Source organism: Gopherus flavomarginatus, chromosome 1 (assembly GCF_025201925.1).
Source record: "Gopherus flavomarginatus isolate rGopFla2 chromosome 1, rGopFla2.mat.asm, whole genome shotgun sequence".
Lineage (NCBI taxonomy): Eukaryota > Metazoa > Chordata > Testudines > Testudinidae > Gopherus > Gopherus flavomarginatus.
The window spans coordinates 204,356,361-204,378,186 of record NC_066617.1 but is presented as its reverse complement, the minus strand read 5'-3'; the positions used below and the strand labels follow the sequence as shown (position 1 = coordinate 204,378,186).

Genomic DNA, 21,826 nt, shown 5'->3' with positions numbered 1-21,826 from the left:
TTTATTTGAATCTCCTTTTAAATACATTTTCCTTTTGTTTCATAATTGACCTCATGTGCTGTGCATAATACAGGGGAACGATAGTCTAAGGTATAACTTCTAAACCGTGGTAAGAACATAGGAAGGCCCTATTGGCTCAGACCAAAGATCCATCTAGCCTGGTATCCCCTCTTCTGACTGTGGCCAATGCCAGGTGCTTCAGAGGGAATGAACAGAACAGGTAATCATCAAGTGATCCATACCCTGTTGCCTGTTCTCAGCTTCTGGCAAACAGAGGCTAGAGACACCATCCCTGCCCATCCAGGCTAATAGCTGTTGATGGACCTATCCTCCATGGACGTATCTAGTTCTTTTTTGAACCCTGTTATAGGCTTGGCCTTCACAACATCCTCTGGCAAAGAGTTCCACAGACTGAGTGTGCGCTGTGTGGAAAAAATACTTCATCTGATTTGTTTTAAACCTACCTCCTATTAATTTCATTTGGTGACCCCTAGTTCTTGTATTATGAGGAGTAAATAACACTTCCTTATATACTTTCTCCACACCAGTCATGATTTTATAGACCTCTATCATATCCTCCCTTAGTTGTCTCTTTTCCAAGCTGAAAAGTCCCAATCTTTTTAATCTCTCCTCATATGGAAGCTGCTCCATAACCCTAATAATTTTTGTTGCCCTTTTCTGAACCTGTTCCAGTTACAATATATCTTTTTTTGAGATGGGCTGAGCACAGCTGCACACAGTATTCAAGATGTGGGCGTACTATGGATTTATACAGAGGCAATATGATATTTTCTGGCTTATTATCTATCCCTTTTTTAATGATTCCCAACATTCTGTTTGCCTCTTTGACTGCTGCTGCACATTGAGTGGATGATTTCAGAGAACTAGCCACAGTGACTCCAAGATCTCTTTCTTGAGTGGTAACAGCTAATTTAGACCCATCATTTTATATATATATAGTTGGGATTATGTTTTCCAATGTGCATTACTTTGCATTTATCGACATTGAATTTCATCTGCCATTTTATTACATAATCCCACAGTTTTGAGAGATCCTTTTGTAGCTCTTTGCAATCTGCCTGGGATTTAACTATCTTGAGTAGTTTTGTATCATCTGCAAATTTTGCCACCTCACTGTTTACCCCTTTTTTCCAGATCATTTATGATTATGTTGAATAGGACTGGTCCCAGTACAGACCCCTGGGGGACATCACTATTTGCCTTTCTCCATCCTGAAAACTAACCATTTATTCCTACTCTTTGTTTCCTACTGTTTAACCAGTTACCAATCGCTAGAGGACCTTCCCTCTTATCCCATGACAGCTTACTTTGCTTAAGAGTTTTTAGTGAGGGACCTTGTCAAAGGCTTTCTGAAAATCTAAGTACACTATATCCACTGGATCCCCCTTGTCCACATGCTTGTTGACCCCTTCAAAGAATTCTAGTAGTTGATAAGGCATGATTTCCCTTTAGAAAAACCATGTTGACTCTTTCCCAACAAATTATGTTCATCTATGTGTCTGACAATTTTGTTCTTTACATAGTTTCAACCAGTTTGCCCGGTACTGAAGTCAGGCTTACCGGCCTGTAATTGCTGGAGTAACGTGTGGAACCCTTTTAAAAAATTGGCATCATATTAGCTATCCTCCAGTCATTTTGGTACAGAAGCTGATTTAAATAGTAGGTTACAGACTACAGTTAGTAGTTCTGCGATTTCACATCTGAGTTCCTTCAGAACTCTTGAGTGAATACCATCTGGTCCTGGTGACTGACTTATTACTATTTAGTACACTGGTACACTGTTCCTTTGGGAACAGAAAATCTGGTATTTCTGTGAGTGTTCAGTGATCAGGGGCTAGATACCACAAGGTGACACTTTGAAGGGACACAAGGCCTGGGGTGCATCTATTGTGAAACTGCAGGGCAAAGGAAGGGCTAATATAGCCCATTATAATATAGCTATAATGATGGGCTGGTTGTGTTAGAAAGCTGACACCCAGTTAAGCACAGGCAAGACTCCTTCGTGCTGGCGGCAGGTGGTTACAAGGTGACTCAAAGCTCTGGGTGAGTTGAGAAGAGTTACAATGTATTCCCATTGATCTCAACAAGACTACTTGGATGCATGTGGATTGCTCAAATAAGTAAGGTTTTGCAGGATGGGGCCCTTATTTAAATGGAATTGTAAATGATTTGTTTGACGTTATTAAATGGGCATGCCATAAAAGAAAGGAATTCAAATATGCAGGGCCAGTGCAAGGATGTTTCACACCCTAGGCGAAACTTCCACCTTGCGCCCCTGCCCTGAGGCTCCCTTCCCCTCCTCTGCCCTGAGGTGCCCCCCCTTTTGGCAGCTCACCCCTGCTCCGTGCACGAGCACCCTGAGCACACCGTCGCTGCTTCACTTCTCCAGCCTCCCAGGCTTGTGTCGCCTAAGCTGATTGGCACCGCAAGCCTGGGAGGTGGGAGAAGTGAAGCGGCCACGGCGTGCTCAGGGAGGAGGCGGGGCAGGGGTGAATGGGGGGGGGAGTTCCCCTGCGTGCTGCCCCCCACCCCACTTGCTGCAGGTGGCCCTCCCAGTGCTCCTTTTACCCCAGCTCCTTCTGCCTAAATGCCAGCAGCGACCGGGGCGGCTGAAGATCTGGCCGCCGCGGTCGCTGCTGAAGAAAATGTTGCCCCCCAAATCCTAGTGCCCTAGGCAACCGCCTAGGTCGCCTAAATGGTTGCACCGGCCCTGCAAATATGAGACCACAAAGTGCTATATGAATGCACCCTTTCAGCAAATTCATAACAAAAGGTGATGTAGAGTATAGAAGACTATTTTTATATTTTTGTTTTAAGCAAAATCCAGTGTTTTACCAGCTAGTTTTTAACAGCTTGTCAGTAAAATAAATTTAAAAACGCTTCAAAATAATGAAAAAACATTTGCAGGTGAACTACAAAGAAGTTTAAAATACTTATTTTATAATCTCCAAGTATTAAAAAGGATATGTGTGGTTGTATTTTATCCATCTCACTTCTGTGTATCTGTTATGTTTTTAATAGGTGGAAGCCTCCCATATCTCCTTTGGTAGCACTGTGCACATTTTTAATAGCAGAGAAATATGCTGGTGAGCAATCTGCGTGGAAGCCTTATCTTGATGTTTTACCGAAGACCTTTACGTGTCCTGTTTGTTTGGATCAAGAAGTAGTGAGACTTCTTCCAGAGCCCATAAGAAGAAAGGCTCAGGAGCAAAGAACAGTGGTCCAGGAACTGTATACCTCTTCCAAGTCTTTTTTCTCTTCTCTGCAGTCTTTGTTTACTGAGAATGTAGCAACTGTTTTTAACTACGATGCCGTGCAGTGGGCTTGGTGCACCGTTAATACTAGAACAGTGTACATGAAGCATTCACAGAGGGAATGTTTCTCTAAAGAGCCAGATGTTTATGCACTAGCGCCTTATTTAGATCTGCTAAACCACAGTCCAAATGTTCAGGTAAGAAGCTGGAAAAACATAACCATAGTTTTTATGATGTACAATGCACAGACTCTGTGCAGAATCCACATTCTTGTCTCTGATGAATTAGGAACACAGCATCCCACTGAAAGGTCATGACTGGTGTGTATAGTGTATTGTTTGTAGGACAGTTATAGGCTCAGTAGATACACCACTAAAACATCATGTAACCCAGCGTGAAATAACAAATAGAATTGATTTTATGAATCAAGTGGCAAAATAAGGATGGGGAAAGGATTCTGTGCCTCTGCCTGCCCCCAGTACCCTGGTATGATGAGGTGTAGCAACCCCACACTCAGCCTGAAGGGATTAATGAAAGCCTGTGGGCACAATCGGCCTCACCCCACCTACACCTTCAGCATGTGTCAGACCTGAAGGAGAAGTTAAAAGTGCTGAACAGGAAGGAGAGCAGATTTCTGGCTCTCACTCAGTGAGAGAAGCCTGGCTGGAGTCAGGGAGCTGAGTAGGGCTGCTGGTGGACAAAGCCTCCCTGAAGGAAGGTACCTCTGCAGTGGGGATACTCAGGCAGTTGGGAAAGAAAATGGCAGAAGGTGAGTCCACCCAGGTTTCTCTCCAGTGGTGGAAGGTCCTGCAAGGAACAAGAAGACTCCTGCTGAGTCAGGGACTGCCCTGCCAGGGGAGTGGAGGAAAACCCCTCCGCAGCAGACCCAGCTATGTAGCAGAAAGTGCTAAGGAGCCCTGCAGTGACCTTTTGGGAAGTGGCTTAGAGTGGAGCTGATATGCTGGGAGCCTGGGAAGAGGCTGAGATAAAGGCCCAAGACAGGATAAGGTAAGAAGTGGCCCAGGAGACAACAAGGGCCTTGACTGTGTAATGAGGGTCCTTGGTCTGGACTGAGTGGAGTGAGAGGGCCTGAGTTCTACCAGCTCACCAAGGAAGAGGGGTGCTGCCCCTCTCTCCCCAAAGAGTAAAGACTGCTGAACTCCCCTGATACTAGAGATGAGGACTGGTGAGTCTGGACTCAGACCAACTGTCCAACATGAAGTTGAAGGACCACTAGCTGGTTTACCCTGGAAGGGGTGCCACTCTACATAAGCTGGAAGGAGGGGGGCTGAATGGCATGAAGAAGCAGACCCCAGTAGGGGTGGAATGTCTGTCAGCAGGGGGCGCTAAAGGAGGAAAGCCTTTACCTCATGCCCCAGCCACTAGAGGGTATGCCAGCCAATGAGTCACATGCTTATGCTTTTGGCCCATGTGCCCAGAAATGGCTTGGGGAGAATTGTCCCCAGCAGAGGGCCCCTGTAAGTAGCTCTGTATTACCCCCTCACAAGATGCAGTGCAGGGGGCGTGTGGTTTCCATAGTGCCTGGTACTAGGCTTCAAGCAGCCTATGGCAGCCTCATCAGGGCTGCCTATAAAGTTGCTCTGATTTATGCCAGGGACCACACTGACTCACGTGACAGCCCAGAGTTATGGTAGCTTCCACTTCTGTGCTATGCCTCCTGGAGGCAGCACAGCCTTGAACCCAAGGGTTTTTTGTTTGTTCTGTTTTAGTATTTTAGAGAATTTTTCCTCTTTCTTCAGATAAGGTCCGAAGTGCAACAAAGATAATCCCTCTTCAAAATCACTTTACATATTTCATTGAGGCCTAGATGTTTATACCCTTTTGCCACAGTAAGGAAATATTACTGGTCTTTATCATTCTAGGTTTTTTCCCCCATTGCCATAGAGGAAATGTCTTTTTAAAATTTCTCAAAGGTAAAAGCTGCATTTAATGAGCAGACGAGATGTTATGAAATCAGGACAGATTCACATTGCAGAAGACATGAAGAACTGTTTATCTGTTACGGCCCTCATGATAACCAGCGACTTCTGCTAGAATATGGATTCGTTGCCATCAACAACCCACAGAGTGGGGTTTATGTCTCAGCAGGTTGGTAGCTTGATCTTGACATTAAAATGTGACGTACTAGGGAGCCAGGCAGCTTTATCTCTTCATCTGGGTAAATACGGTAATTGAGGGGCAGTGAGGAAGCTTACATAGTTTCACTCTGCACTAGGCTGTTGCCAGTATGATCACTTTAGGGTTTGTTAGCAGCATTAAAGTGAAATATAGGGTTGAGTTGGTTCCATTTTTGCCTTTTTGAACTACACCTAATAGGGATTTTTAACTAAAAGAATGTGACTGTGTGTGTTTGTGTTAAGTGGCCGTCACTTTTTTGGATTTGCTCACATTTCATTTGTATGAAACATAGTTAGCTTTGCTCTGAAAACTCTTACGTATTTGGTTAACTTTAAGCACAGGAGTAGCAACACTAGCTTCAATGGGACTGCTTATGCGAGTAAAATTTAGCCACGTGCTTAAATGTTTGCAAAATTGTGGCTTTAGAGAATAATTTAAGGATGGAACTGGAAATGCTGGGAGATTTTTGCAAACTACCGTCTCTCAAATGTGTGCATGCGTGCGTCTGTATCACACTGAATATTTCATAGAGAGGATGCTCCCATGTCTTAGAGGCCCCAATTCTGCTAAACTTAGTGTTAAGCATGTGCTTAAGCGCTTTACTGAACTGAGACCACAAGAAGAGAAACCCATGCTATTAGGCAGCCCAGTCATTGTTATAGAAAATTAATAATTGTGTGGTGAAGACTTGGTTATGAGTTGGCCAACAAGCTGATTGGGAGCCAAAAAATAGCTTGGAAAGTGGATTTTTTTTATGTTTGTTTTTTATCAGTGGGGCTTGGTTGCTTATATAGGCATGTGAAGAGAGAGAGACTGCTGTTTGGAATTGAATATGCAGTAGGCAAGTTACATTTTTATTATAAAGCATTGAGGCTGTTTAAAGTCACATTTGCAGCTTGTATAAATCAGCTGCATTTACTTCAGTGCAGTTACATTGATTTACCAGCTGAGCATCTGGCTCTTGGTGCTTTAGAACTGACTGTATGTCAAAAATTGTGTTAAAAGAACATTATTAAGGTTGCCAAGTCAAGTACGCAAAAGTTAGGAAATGCCAGAATTAACTCACTCTCTGGGTTCAATCCTGCAAGTTCCTGAGTGCTCTTCAGAGGGGTTCTTCAACTCAAGGTAACGGTCATTAAAGTTTTGACATTATCTGAGCTGGTTTTTGTGTACTGTTCAGTTGGAAGTTTAATTATAGTTAAAATATAAGAAAATACAGTTCAAGTTAGCTTGTTTTCAGTGTTAACTGTTTGCTTAAGGATCTTTAAATATGTATTTTGCAGATATCCTTCTTAAACATCTCTTTTCAGCAGACAAGCAGAGAAATATGAAGCTTTCCATTCTAAGGGATCATAACTTGTTAGAGTAGGTATCTCTTTAAAACCCTGGTTTCCATTCAAGAAAATAGTTACAACAAAACTGAAATAAAAGTTCAGATGGTGTTTGTTTGTTTTTTTTTAAACTTCCAAAAAAATTGGTTTATAAAAATATAGGTATTCTGTTTAGCTCCTTGACAGTGGAAGAGAGTTTAAGTGAATAAAAGACAATATGAAAGCTAAGGATCAGGGTTAGGGGCCAGCACAAGACAATCTGGACCACCCTGTTCTAAGGCTGTGGGAAGCAGCAGAGCAAAGGGAGCTGGGGAGAATCCTTTCCCCCAGGTGCTACAGTGTAGTTCACACATGGACTATGGATCTGCTTCTCTTTAACTATCAGAGGGGTAGCCATGTTAGTCTGGGTCTATAAAAGCAGCAAAGAGTCTGTGGCACCTTATAGACTAACAGATGTATTGGAGCATGAGCTTTCGTGGGTGAATACCCACTTTGTCGGATGCACGTCGACATGCATCCGACGAAGTGGATATTCACCCACGAAAGCTCATGCTCCAATACGTCTGTTAGTCTCTAAGATGTCACAGGACTCTTTGCTGCTTCTCCTTAACTGTGTCCTAGGGTGGGAGGAGGCTACCACTAGGTAGATGTTTTGTTGCCACAGTTACTGTTAGTGTGAAGATCACAAACTGTGTAATGAGCTGATGCTTTATACCTTGTGGTAATTTTTGACACTTTTAGAAATTTGACGTTTGGAAGGGATGGGCCATCATGGAGACTCCTCACGGCTCTCAAGTTGTTATGTCTTGGAGCAGATGAATTGTAAGTTTCAAATACACTTACAGAAATGTGGTCATTTATTTAGAAAATAATGCCTCTCCTATCCTTCTAATCTGTGTCTTCTCACACTAACTGAGGTGTAGAAATGGTAACGTTGGAGATACTTGTGTGATTATCTCGAACTTCAGTAAGACTACTCACATGTGTAAGGCAAGAAGGATTTGGAACAATATATAATGTAAAAGTCGTTATCTGCTTGTTGCATATATGACAACTCTATTGAGTTAAACACCAAGCATTCTGTTGTGTTCCCTTCCTACTCCAAGAACTGGATATTGCTTTAATGTTCAGTTTCTGTTTCTTACATTTGTCACTTTCATGGGTCCCATGAACTCAGACATCAGTTTGATTTCTCTGAAAAGTACATTTCAGGGACTACTGTTGACATGTCAGGGCCAAGTTCAATGCTGAAGTACAAAGGTTCAGCACTGATGTCACAAAATTAATCGTGCTTATTTCAGCAGTGAATTTGGCCTTCAAAATCTTGGCATTGTTTACAAATGGGTACATGAGCTTTGTCAGTTATCAAATATGTTTTAAAATTAAAAGGAAAAATATTTACATTCATCTATACTGTGAGGGTTTAGTCCTGGACAGAACACGTTAAAGTAACTGAAAGATACTGAGACCCATCAGTCTTCCGTACCATGCAATGTGTGTGCTGTTCTACTCAACGGCTTAAACATGCACATCATTGTGGTATCTGAGTGCTGTGGGTCTATTTTAATTTATTTATTTATTTATTTATTTGTGTGTATTAACTTTGACTTAGTTATTTATCAGGGTTTTATTTATTTTATTTATTTTGTGGTATAACTTCAGTTTAACTTCTGGCTGGGGAATGCAACAAATCATCACTTGTCAAATGTATTTTTTGCTTTAGTACCTACTGGAAGAAAGTCCTGCTTGGTGATATAATTTCAGCCAGAAATGAAGAGAGGAGTTTGAACATAGCGGCAAAAATATGCTTTTCTTTAATAGAGGAGACACAGCAGGTCCTTTACCAGGTAACTTGGCTAGAAGAATACAATGGGCAGACGCCCCCAAGGGTCTTGTCTATGTGGTGCTGTAGTCTGCAATAGAGGGCTGTAATTTTTAGTCCCCACTAGCATGTTGTGCACTAACAGGACTCTGCTGATGTGCACTAAAAGTTCCTGTGTATGTTAATGTACTACTGTTTGAAATAGGACTATGTGAACGCATGCTAGGGAACTTTTAGTGTGTACCAACACAGATCAGTTAGTGCGCAACAAACTAGTGCAGACTAAAATTTGCACCCCTCTAGTGCAGACTACAGTACTGCATAGACAACTTAGCATAAATTGGTAGTAACAACATTGATTTCAGGAATGTAAATGAGGGTAGCATCTGGCTGTGTGTTTCACAGGCAATGGTTTGACCTACAATTATCAGTTTATTTCAGGCGTTAGCTAAGTCCTTATTTTTGAGGGGCAGGGTACTTTTTGGTTTTCTATTCATAGTGTGCTTCAGGCATAATATACTCCAGATTTACACCAATCTAACTGGGATCAGCTCCTGGTGCAGTAAGCGTATCTTAGTTTAGGTTTTATCCTACTTTGGGGGAGTTGGAGGGCTGTCACTTTCTTGGGAATATCTTGATATATATTACACACATGGACCTTAAATCACTGGGATATTTCCATTTAATTCAAGTGGGGTTTGGATTAGAAACTCTTGGTAAAGCATAAAAAGGTGGCAAATGAAAAAAGCACCTTGGATTTATGCCAGTATAACTGAGATCAGAAAATGGCCCAACGGTTACAATAATTTTCTTTAAAAATGCATGCAGTAATCTTATTGCAGTGGTAATAGGCTTTAACTCAGGAGAAGCATAGTGGCCATTTATCTGGTGTTGTGTACCTCATGGCCATCTGATGTGATGTGGGGAAAACCAATTAGGTGTACTTTTTATGAATTAAGTGAGAAAATAAATAAGCAAATACAAAGCTAGCTAACTTACTGCATTTCCCTAAAACAATGTGATAATAAAATTGAGGTTACACTGGAGATCGGATGAATTAATCAAAGGAATAATAATAGCATAAATTGACATCAATAACCTGACAAGAAAATAGATTGAGAATCAGCCAAAAAAAAAAAGACTGGGACTGAGTTCAGCTTGGAAAAGAGATGACTAAGGGGGGATATGGCCAAAATTATAACTGGGTTAAAAAAAGAACTAGATAAATTTCATGGAGGATAGGTCCATCAATGGCTATTCGTCCAGATGGTTAGGGATACAACCCCATGCTCTGACTGGCAGAAGCTGGGGTTGAACAATGGGACGCATCACACGATGATTGCCCTGTTCTGTTCATTCCCTCTTAATCACCTGGCATTGTCAAAAGACAGGATGGTGGGCTAGCAGGACCGTTGGTTGTATGGCCATTCTTATGTTCAACTGATCAAATCATTGTGGGAACATGATCTGTAGTCAAATTGTATGGTGCTATAGTGGTACAGCTGCGGCGCTGTGCCACTGTTGTGTGGACGTAGCGTCTGTGTCCCTTCCCACGCCCACTCCCACCTCTCTACATTCAGTACAGTGGAATTAGCTGCTCAAGATTCCTCTCTCCAGCAGAATGGTTTATGCTAACCCCTCTAAAGACGCAGGATGACCCCTTTTGCTTAGAATTTAGGTTAGTCTGAGTCAATTTATGGTTTTCTTATCTGGATTTACCTGCATGTGATTCTACTTCTACTACTAATCTTCTTCTCCTCCACCTGCCCCCCAACAAACAGTTAGGAAAAGTCTATTAGTTGCAGGCATCCCCGCAGTTGTCTTAGGAAAGAATTCAAAAGAGAAAAATGCCTAAAGGATCTACTCTTCGGCTTGCTTAGACTGTGGAGCTTCAGAATCAGTCGGGAACTGCAGTTTGGGGAACGAGATGATGTCTTTTGGCTCCGATATCTTAAGATAACATGTGTCATCCTCTGGTCAGTTGACTGGTCTATGAGAATCTCTCTCCTCTTTCCTGGGGACTGGCCCAGGGAAAGTAGGGTATTAGCCATCTGGGTGTCTTTGTGGTGACCCATGAAGCAGCACACTTGGCTTTTTAAGCTTTGTAATGTGTCACAGTACCTCCCAGCGATTTTTTATGAGCAAATGGGAGACCACAGGTTCCATATCTCTTGTAGTAGTAAGAGAGCTTGAGACACAAGCCCTTGTGTTAGAGACCTGGTATGAGGTGGGATCTGCTTACAGAATCTGGCAAGAACAGGGCTAATATTGCAAAAATACACATTTCTAAGAAGTGCTAAGCACAGAGTACTCACGCAAACACACCCCGATATCAAGTGGTACCGGAATATTCTGATATCAAGGATGGTACAAAAACATTCCCCAAGAATAACAGCAACATACTGACCCTCTCCCCCACCCCCAAAAGATAAGGTCAAGATGACAGTATGTAATAGAGATGTATTGATTAAACCAAAATGTACAAGGTGATGGGTGATAACTAGCCATGTCAGGGGGCAGTAACTAACTATGGGGCAGTACTGACTTGTTTGTATCTGGGTATAAAGATGTATTTCAGAAGGAATATCTTTGTCTGGCCTAGGGAGGAATGGAATGTCCCGCCGTTCACTGAGCTGTCCATTGTTATGGGCATACATGCATTAGTGGTCTGGTAGAGGCTGCAGGATACTAGTAACGTGTGTTGTTGACAATAAATCTGGCCTGGTGTCTTCGTACCTTAACGGTCTTGTGGTCATTGGGCAGTTCGTTCGAGGTCTGCTGTGTCAGCTGTCTGTGCAGAGCTGGGGCAACATGCAGAAAACACACACATATGCGGCTGAACATCTAACCACACTGGTGACCCGTACTACTGCGTTGTCCAATCTTTGTTGAGGTGGTCAGGCTCTACTTTTGGTTCGCTTTTGAGGCCTTCCTTCCTGCGAGCAGTGTTATTGCCTCATCTATCTTAAACTAGAAATCCACGTACTTCCCCCGCAAAACCTTATCTGGGTTAACAGTCATAGTGTCACAATGGTTCTCAGGCAGTTAAGGCCCAGCCACTTCCCTGGATATGACTGGTAGCCCACTGCCCTTTGACTGATAACATTGTCAGTGCCCAGACTTATTCATGTATCTCATGTGCGCACTTCCTCAGTGTTGCTTAGGGCCTCACAACACACAGAAAGAAATGACTGAACTGTCACCCTGTGGCTAGACTGGGCGAATGTATGAAAGGGTGTCTTGCACTGCCAATGTCCTATTGACAAAGCTGCTTTTGAGCTCTTGTTAATATAAAGGTCATTTAAAAATACAACAGATCAAAATACCTACTCAGTGTCTATGCTACTATAGACCTATGTGCCATATATAATTGCATACAGTAAAATAAAATGACTACCTGTGAGCTCATTTTAGCTACCACTGTTCCCCTGAGAACAAAACACACTTCTGTTAAGACTGTTATAATGGAAAATGGTCATAAAAATACATTCTCAGCAAAGAAAACGTATGCACACAGTTCAAGCAGCTCATGGCCCTCAGGGCCTAGGTACAGCTTCTTTAGGCCTGAACTGGAGGAGCAGAGACAGAATTATTTTTAGGCATGGCATATAGGGACATTGTAGAGCAAGCCCCACCTCAAAACTGGCTTTCTTGATCTTCCAGTTGAGAAAGCCAATCTTATGATGGAAGGGCACCTAGGTGAAATGGAGGGACACACCTTAGATGGGATTTCCTTCCCACTGCGATAGTGGAGATGAACAATTCCTCAGGCACCAAAGAGGTTGCTTCAGGGGATAGAATTAAAGGCAGCGGTATGGGATTAGATAATCAGGAATAGACAGTTAAGCATGTGGTTACTGAGAGAACAGCATGGTGACTTGCCTGCCAGTTGCAAAGGTGGTGGCTATTACAAGATTTTAGATGGACTTCTGGTGAATGCCGGGGGGAGCCTATGTTGGTGGTACTTATTGGTACTTATTGGTACTGATGACCTAGGGAGCCATATAAGAGAAGTCCTGGAAGTTAAATTTAGACTACTAGGTAGAAGGCTTAGGTCCAGATCCGGGGGAGGGGAGCATTCCTTGAAGTCCTTCCAATCTCAGTGTGTGGTTGAGAACTTGGTGTATAGAAAAGGGGTTTCAGCCCGAAAACAGTTAACTAGAGTGCCTAGCAATGGAAAAGGACCTTGATGTAGTAGGTATTATAGAAATGTGGTGGAATGATTAAAAACCAATGAGATATGGTAATACCTGTAACAAACTATACAGGAAAGACAGACTAGGCTGAAGAAGTGGGGGAATAGTGCTGTATATAAGGGATTCCATTGAACCTTGCTAGAAAAAAATTAAGAGGGGACAGGACTACACAGTTGGATACAAATTCCAAATTGTAAGAATGTAAATGTATTATCAGGGCTATGCTACTGTCCTCGAGATCAGGAAAAGGAAACCAAATACACAATGTTGAAAGAAATCGGAGGCAGACAAGTGTAACAAAATGATGACAGTGGGAGATTTCAATTATGTAAGTTCAGATATTAACTGTTCTCGACCTCATGCTCCATGGCAAAAGGCCTGGTCATGAGGTGGGGAGCCTGGCTCCAGGTCTCGGGCCTTCCCTATGAGGTCCAGCAGACTATCCAGGACCTCCCCTTCGAAGGGCAGATGCTGTTTTTGGACAAAATGGACAAGCGTCTGCATAGCCTAAAGGACTCGAGGGCTACGCTTCACTCGCTGGGCCTGCATACTCTGGGCCTGCATAGCCTAAAGGACTCGAGGGCTACGCTTCACTCGCTGGACCTGCATACCTTGGCAACCCAACGTAGGCACTTTAGGCCGCAAGCGGCCCCGCGCCCTTACCAACCTCAGAATCGTCCAGAGGTTGGGCGCAGACGTGGCAGGAACGGCAGGAGGCGCACCAACGCCACCCCTCTGGCCAGGCATCCGGCCAACCAAGGCTGACGTCGGGGCCTAGGCCCCCTATTTGATGGTACGGTCAAGAACAGCCTACCGATCAGGACTCCGGATCCTTCTTTCCCTACCTTTTGGGTCACGTCTGTCCCCCTTGTACCATGCCTGGTCCCGAGTCACTTCGGACAGTTGAGTGCTTCACATGGTAGAGAGGGGATATTCAATCCAGTTCTCCTTCCTCCCGCCCTACCAGCCCCCCTCCCCTCTTCAGGGACCCCTCTCATGAGCAACTTCTAATTCAGGAAGTGTGGTCCCTCCTCACAGCGGGGGCGGTGGAGGAAGTTCCTCAGGAGCTTAGGGGCAGAGGCTTTTACTCTCGGTATTTTCTAATACTGAAGGCAAAAGGGGACCTTAGATCCATCCTGGACTTGTGGCGGCCGAACAAGTTTGTGAAAAAGCTCAAGTTCCGCATGGTCTCCCTGTCCTTGATTATTTCCCTGGATCCAGGAGATTGGTATGCTGCTCTCGACTTAAAGGACGCATATTTCCATATTGCCATAATCCCCTGACACCGTCGGTACCTCTGGTTTGTCGTGGCCGACGATTGGCTTATAAATGGCTGCTCCAAGGAGCAGGTGGAAGCTCAACTGCTTTTCATCAGGCGGACCTTCCTCGAGCTTGGCCTCCTCTTAATTTAGACCAAGTCCACCCTGTCTCTTACCCAAAGGATAGAATTTATAGGGGCGGTTCTTGACTCAACCCACGCCAGAGCGTATCTTCTGGAGTCCAGGTTCCGGTCCATGTCCGAAATCATTGTCTGTCTGCAATGTGCCCTGACCACCATGGCAAGAAACTGCCTCAAGCTGTTGGGCCACGTGGCGGTGTGCACCTATGTGGTGAGCCATGCCAGACTCTGGCTTTGCCCACTACAATCCTGGTTGGCGATAGTATACCGCCCGGCCAGGGATCCCCTGGACTCAGTGGTGACTCTTCCCCAGGTGGTGCTGAGCTCTCTCCGATGGTGGCTCAACCCACAGAAGGTGTGCTTGAGTGTTCCTTTCACCACCCCTCAACCATCCCACTCCTTGGTGATGGATGCCTCGGATCGGGGATGGGGAGCGCACTTGGGGGATCTTAGGACACAGGGCTTGTGGTCACAGGAGGACCTCAATTTACATATCAACGTCAGGGAGCTGAGAGCTGTTCGCCTAGTTGTCTTACCTTCCAATCTCACCTGGTGGGCAGATGCGTCTCAGTCCTCACGGACAACACGTCAGCGGTCTTCTATATCAACAAACGGGGGTGCATGCTCCTCTCCCCTGTGCAGGGAAGCCCTCGTGCTGTGGGACTTTCGCGTTCAGAATGCTACCCACCTGATGGTGTTCTACCTCCTGGGGGAACAGAACGGCCTGGCGGATGCCCTCACTGCTCTTTCCGGGGTCACGAGTGGTCCCTTCATTGGGATGTAGTCCGCTCAATCTTCCGACTCTGGGGTCGTCCCCAGTTAGACCTGTTTACTTCAAAGGAAAACAAGAAGTATCAGTGGTTTTGCTCCCTCTGGGGCCACAGCCCGGGGTCTCTGTCAGACGCCTTCCTCCTGTTGTGGAGGGAAGGGCTGCCCTATGCCTTTTCTCCAATCCCCTTGATACACAGGGTAATTCTCAAGATCTGCAGGGATCACACCCATGTAATCCTGATAGCACCGGCGTGGCCACGCCAATGTTGGTACACGTCGCTCCTGCACATGTCCACCCGAATGCTCCTGACGCTGCCCCTGCTGCCGGACCTGATCATGCCGGACCTGATCATGCTGCCCCTGCTGCCTCTGCCACCCGAACTTACAATCACTCTACCTCACAGCCTGGATGCTCCATCGTTGAACCTGGTGGAGATGCAATGCTCCCAACAGGTCAGACAAGTGCTGTTCGGTCGTAGAAAACCTTTGACCAGGGCTACCTACGTGGCCAAATGGAAACGCTTCTCCATCTGATCCGGTCAGCGAGGGCAGGAGCCATTGCGGGCCCCGATTCCTGTTATCTTAGACTATCTGCTCCACCTGAGACAATTGGGCCTTTCTCTCTCCTTGGTTCAAGTTCACTTAGCGGCCATCTTGGCTTTCCACCCAGGAGAGATGGGCTCCTTGGCATTCGCAAACCCACTGGTTGGTCGTTTCCTCAACAGCATGGACAGGCTGTTTCCGCATGTCCGTCAACCAGCTCCTACCTGGGACCTCAACCTGGTCCTCTCCGCCCTCACGGGGCCTCCCTTTGAGCCCCTGGCTTCATGCTCTCTGTTGTACCTGTCGCTTTCCTTGTAGCGATCGCCTCGGCCAGGAAGGTATCGGAGCTCAGGGCGCTGACATCCGAACCCCCTTACACTGTCTTCTATAAGGACAAGGTCCAACTTAGACCTCACCCGGCTTTCCTCCCCAAGGTCTTCTACCAATTCCACATGGGACAAGATATCTTCCTACTGGTGTTTTATCCGAAGCCACACTGTTCCAGTAAGGAGCGGAGGCTGCATTCCCTGGATGTCTGCAGGGCCCTAGCCTTCTATGTTGAATGGACAAAGCCGTTTAGATGGTCAACCCAGCTCTTCATCATGGTGGCGGATGGAGTGAAGGGGCTCCCGGTCTCCTCTCAGAGGATCTCTTCGTGGATCGTGGCCTGCATACGGGAATGCTATCATATAGCTAGAGCCTCTATTCCTCTGATTATGGCCCACTCTACCAGGGCGCAGGCCTCCTCCACGGCGTTCCTGGCTCAGATTCCAACTCAGGAGATTTGTAGAGCTGCCATGTGGTCCTCCATCCACATGTTCACGTCGCACTATGCCATCACGCACCAGGCTAGGGATGATGCCGCCTTCGGTCGTGCAGTGCTTCAGCCGGCAGAGACCTCCCACCCCATCACCTAAGGGTAGGCTTGTGAGTCATCGACTTTGAATGGACATGAACTACCACTCGAAGAAGAAAAAACGGTTACCCACCTTTTAGTAACTGTTGTTCTTTGAGATGTGTTGTTCATGTCCATTCCAATACCCACCCTCCTGCCCCTCTGTTGGGTGCCGGCAAGTAGGAACTGAGGGGGTGGAGGGTCAGTGGGCCCCTTTATAGGGCACCGTAGTGTCGCCACTCCAGGGGGTGCCAGGGCTGACCCTCCGGGCACTGCTAGGGGAAAATCTTCCTGCTGGCATGCACGCGGTGCGCGCACACCTACTTTGAATGGACATGAACAACACATCTCGAAGAACAACAGTTACTAAAAGGTGGGTAACCGTTTTCTCCAGAGGCTGTTCTTGACTTTGTCATAACTCAAGCATGGGAGCTAATTCATGAAGTAACTAGCTAAGTCAATTATGGAACCTAATTGTGGTGTCCAGAAAGTTGATGCTGGTGTGGCTGTGTTTTAGAGAGCATTTGATGGATGGGGGTGGTTATTGAAGTTGCGGTGGAAATTTTATGAGTAGCTGAATAGTATTAGTGACTACAGTATAACTAGGCTCACCATCTCTGACCTACTGTAAGGGGCAGATTGCTGAACATCTGCTTACTGTCTGTAGGGTTCTTCTGAACCTTCTGGTGCTGGCCACTGGTGTGGACAGGATACTAGACTAGATGGACTTTGGGTCTCATCCAGTCTGGCAATTCCTGTGACTCTTGACGTTGGCTTTAGTCTGTATTTTCTTTGAGTGTTGTGGCTTTTGAATGATCACTTTTTCATTTTGCCACTAATTCTGTTTTCTTGATAAGTCATAAAATGTAACTAGTACACATTTTGATGCCACTTACCACAAATTAACTTGTTGCAAATGTCTGTTTATGGGCTACATCTATTTTTATTACTGAGTTTAAAATTCCTCTTGGTTTTTATACCCTTCAGATTTCCCAAATGAAAAAGGACAAGGTGAACCTTGAAAACCAGCTGGCTTTGGTAGAAGTACTGCGCCTGGAAGATCTGATGATCCTGCAAACATCAACAGAGATTCTGTACAAACATGCACACTGCAATAACTTGACCTGTTCAGAAAGCAGACCATGACTGTCACAGCACAGTGGCTTTCACTTACCAGGAGCTAGAGGTCTGCTTGACCCAAACATTTTTGATGACCAGTAGCACCAAGGAATAATGTAAAATTATGGTGGAAAAGCTGTCCAGTTTCATTTATGGATGTTGACATCAACCATAGGGCCATATTCTGTTCCTCCTCTCCTGAGAGGCCCAGCCTAGAAAATGCAGGGGGCAAGAGTGGCTTTGTCACCTTTGTGTCATCTAGATTCTGGGCTACTGTGGGGACCAAAACAGCTGGAATAATTAGAGCAGTCCCAGGGTCTGATGGAACTTCATCTGCCTGGGGACTGGACTATAGTCCAGAATCTCCATAGTGCCAATCAGCTATTCCCTGGTATGTCCCTACTTTTGTGGCTTACAAGGGAGGGCAGTGCAGAACTACTTGCCTCACTCTGTTATTTGTGTGCGAGGGCCATCCTCTGCTGACACTTTAGTATCTCATTTATGGTCCCTGGACTTTGCTGGGATGATTATATAAGATCTGGAGCACAGGCCATGTCAGCCCCAGAATGACTCAAAAACAATCATCCAATGCCCACCCCAAACACACACATAGTACACTGATGCTGGAGGCTCGGGTAGTGGCCCTCGTGCAGAAGTGTGGATTTACCTCCTCCCATTTAAAAAATCTCCAGATTGTTGCTAGCCTAAGTGATTATTGCTCCTCCTCTGAACAACAAACACGTGCTTGAGTGATTTTGAGCTGTGGTAGTGCAACAGTTTGCATATTGGCTATTCAGGAAATCCACTCTGATGCTTTCTACCAGTCCCAATTGTCAAATAGAGAAACTTCCCTCTCCTGTCCCCTTTTTGCCTTTCCTGATCTATCTGGCTGGGCATCATAGTTGTCGGACGGTTTGGGTAACTATTGACATTAGGGCCATACCTGTGTATGGGCTTATTACTTTTTTGTGTGCTTTCCTGCAGGCTCTCGATCTCTCACTGTTGTGTTTTCTATTATGGATCTGCTGCATGTCACCCGTTTACTAATACCCTGGTAGCTTTGGAAAAGCTCATGTGGGATAAAGTCTTGGTCAAGGGAGATACGTGAGGTGTTGGGCAAAGCTTGCAGAGGAAAGGAAAGAGGATAGCTTAGGTTCTACGGCTATGGGATCGGTATAAGGACATAGATAAATGGCTACAAGGTCAGTTGAAAACTATCATGTGCACAGGGCCTGTACAATTTTGGAGTTGGCTGACTCACAGAATTAGAGGCAAAAAGGGACACTTAGCGCATCTAGTCTGACCTACTGTGTATCACAGGCCTCTAAATTTCACCCAGTTACCCCTGTATTGAACCTAATAACTTGTTTGACTGAAGCCTGTCTTCCACTTTGGCATCCAGTCTTGACTTGAAAACAGTAGAGGTGGAGAATGGACAGTGGTGAACCACAGTCACTGCTAGAGATTTATGCCTTATTTCCAAGTTGAATTTGTCTGGCTTCTGCTTCAAGTCATTGGTTCTTGCTTTGCCTTTCTCTTCTAGTTTAAAGACACTATTAGTACCCAGTCTTTTTTCCCCGGAAAAGAACTTGTGCACTGTAATCAAGTCACCTCTCAATCTCTTTTGATAAGTTTAACAGATTGAGCCCTTTAAGTATCTCATTGTGAAGTATTTTCTCCAGCCTTTGAATTGTTTTTTGGGGCTCTTTTCTGCACCTTCTCCAAACTTTCTACATTTTTTTTTTTAATTGTGGATACCAGAACTGTAGGGACAGAATTCTAGTATCGGTCTCACTAATGCTGTGTATGGAGGTAATATCCTCCCCCTAAATCCAGCTAGTAACTTTGCATTTTGTCTGCATTAAAAGTGCATTTTGTTTGAATGGGGCCAGCTTTACCAAGCAATCCAGATCACTTTGCACGACTGCCCCGTCCTCATTATTATGTGCAAATTTTATCAGCAGTGATTTTTAAAAAATATTTACTTCCAGATCACTGATAAAAATATTTACTAGCGTTGGGACTAGTAGCAATCCCTGCAAAACCCCATTAGAAACACTGCCTGACAGATTGCCTCTCAAAGAATATGTCTGTGGCCTGTGGAGTTCAGGCACTACACGTGTAGCTACATGCTGCAGTGAAAGGTAAGCTGTATATACACTTGTTGCAGTGGGGTACAGCTACAGGCTGCAGTGAAAGTCTCCTGCAGCAGGGAATGGGAAAAGGCTCTGGCAGTGGAGAAGCTTCTGGAATCTTTCCCTGATGCTTAAGCCTCTCACTGTGGAAGGAAACGGCTTGGGCAGCAGGACGCGACACTGTTAAAAATAGCAGCATAGATGTGGGTGTGTAGAGAGCCTGTGTTGGGTGTATATACCGTGTGGTTCAAGTGTGTAGGATACTCTACTCGCCTAAGCAGTTCCTCCTCATTTACACTGCTGTTTACATGTGTGCTAGCGGGGCATGCAGTGTCTCTACGTTTATGGCAGCATGTAGACATACCTTAAGTGTTACACTGCTACAGTTCAGATCAACAGAAGTACCGGAGCTAGAGTTCTTTCATTTTAAACAGGAGGACATCCTCTTAGAAGGTCACTCTCCTCTATAATTTGCTTCCCCCCTACCCACACTTGGTCCACCAACGCCTGAATTTATTAACCTTTCCATCATGCTACAAGACTCTTCTGTTCACCTGGGCATTTGGAAAGATGGATTGAGGAGGGAGAATTTTATTTTTGTCAGATAATTACTGAAATAGGATGAACAGTCTAGATGATGTTCTGAATAAAAGAGACTACTATCTGAGAAGGGAGCTTATTGCTATTTTATTGCCCTTTATTTTTGTACCCAATTGCACTTGGCCTGCTGTGTTACAGGAGCTCGTGGCCTCACACTGCATCTTGTAAGGAATTCTGACTATAATGTTAGTCATATGTAAAATGAAATATGGTATTAAAAATAACATAAGTCTATATTTTTACTGTGTGTTTGAACAGCTCCTAGCACACCTAATAAGAGCCTGGGCCATGACTAGGGCTCCTAGATGTTATGGTAAAACAAATAATAAGGTAATAAAAAATTGAACATACATATATTTTAGTTACATCCAAAAAGCCCGTCTATTAAACACTTTTTTAAAATAATGTAATCTCTTTGAAGTGGTGGCAGGAGTCTCTGCAAATCACTCCCAGCATTTTACGCTGTCAGTTGTACCATGGTGTAATATGTCCCAGGGGCCCTTACAGCAGCTGGGGAAGGGCCAGAGTGTAGCGAGCTCCAGCCATGCTTGTCCCTGCTCTGACGAGCCCACTGTCCCTGGACTGTTGAGAAGGGGTGGTGTGAAGTTGGCTATGGTAACTCTGCTCTGGCTGAAGATTCTCCTAGGCCAAGGGAATTCTCCATAACTCATGTAGATCCTTTTTGTAGCACTGAGGTGGTTCAAAGGGGACTTCGGTGCTGAGGAGCTGGTCTGAGGACTTACGGCCATTAGCTGTGACTAATGCCAGGAACTGATTATCTGCTTAGTTTCATTTAATAAAATTATCCCTAGAGAACATACGATATGACCCTGAGTTGCTATCAATCTGCATATTTCTATGTAATTAATGGCACTAGGGCAATGTATACCAGCTGAAGATCTGGCCTTGAGTATATTGAATAGTTAATAGCAGTGTTTTACAGAGTTAGACACAGAGGGGTTTAGAGATTATTTTGAGGCTATAATTAAGAATGCTGTGCTTAGAGCAATTTCCATTTCTCTAGGTATGATAGGTGGCCTTGGACTTGCAGGAATACATTACGGTTTGACAGTGGACTAATGTCAAAGGCAAAATCTTGCCCCACCCTTAACTATGAAGTCACTATCAGCGCCTGTGTAATACACTTCAACATCAGCTTTGCTGAATTGCACCCTTAGGGTATGGCTACACTTGCAGCTGTACAGTCCTGGGAGTTACAGCTGTCTTTGTACAGCTGTGCAGGGAAAGCACTGCAGTGTGGCCACACTGACAGCTACCAGCGCTGCAGTGTAGCCACATTTGCAGCATTTGCAGCGCCGTTGGGAGTGGCTGAACAGGCATTCTGGGATACCTCTGGAGGCCAATTACATCGCTTTTGGTGGCCACACTGGCGAAGCAGCGCTGCATCACCAGCGCTGCAATCGTTATACCCCAGGCAGAGCAGGAGTACAGCCAGCGCTGCAGCCAGGGAGATGCAACGCTGTATGTGCCTTGCAAGTGTGGATCGTGAGTAAGTTGCAGCGCTGTAAACCCACCACCAGCACTGCAGCTCTCCAGTGTAGCCAAGCCCTTAGGCACGTGTGTTAGACTTCAGTGGGGCT

At 45.0% G+C, this 21,826-nt stretch overlaps 1 protein-coding gene across 6 annotated transcripts in view; it reads left to right on the top strand.

Moving 5' to 3' along the window:
* SETD4 (SET domain containing 4) overlaps positions 1 to 21,826 on the top strand; it is a 43,409-nt gene that overhangs the window by 8,009 nt on the left and 13,574 nt on the right. For 2 of the 6 annotated variants that reach the window (XM_050929440.1, XM_050929450.1), the window contains exons 5-10: positions 3,043 to 3,472; positions 5,210 to 5,384; positions 6,698 to 6,779; positions 7,487 to 7,567; positions 8,469 to 8,592; positions 17,359 to 17,557. In XM_050929440.1, coding sequence (XP_050785397.1) covers positions 3,043 to 3,472; positions 5,210 to 5,384; positions 6,698 to 6,779; positions 7,487 to 7,567; positions 8,469 to 8,592; positions 17,359 to 17,517 — 1,051 coding nt within the window. In that variant the 3' untranslated portion in view covers positions 17,518 to 17,557. Of the gene's footprint in view, positions 1 to 3,042; positions 3,473 to 5,209; positions 5,385 to 6,697; positions 6,780 to 7,486; positions 7,568 to 8,468; positions 8,593 to 17,358; positions 21,046 to 21,826 lie in introns of those variants that run through there. The other 4 variants (XR_007770391.1, XR_007770390.1, XM_050929430.1 and 1 more) reach the window with 3 other exon arrangements.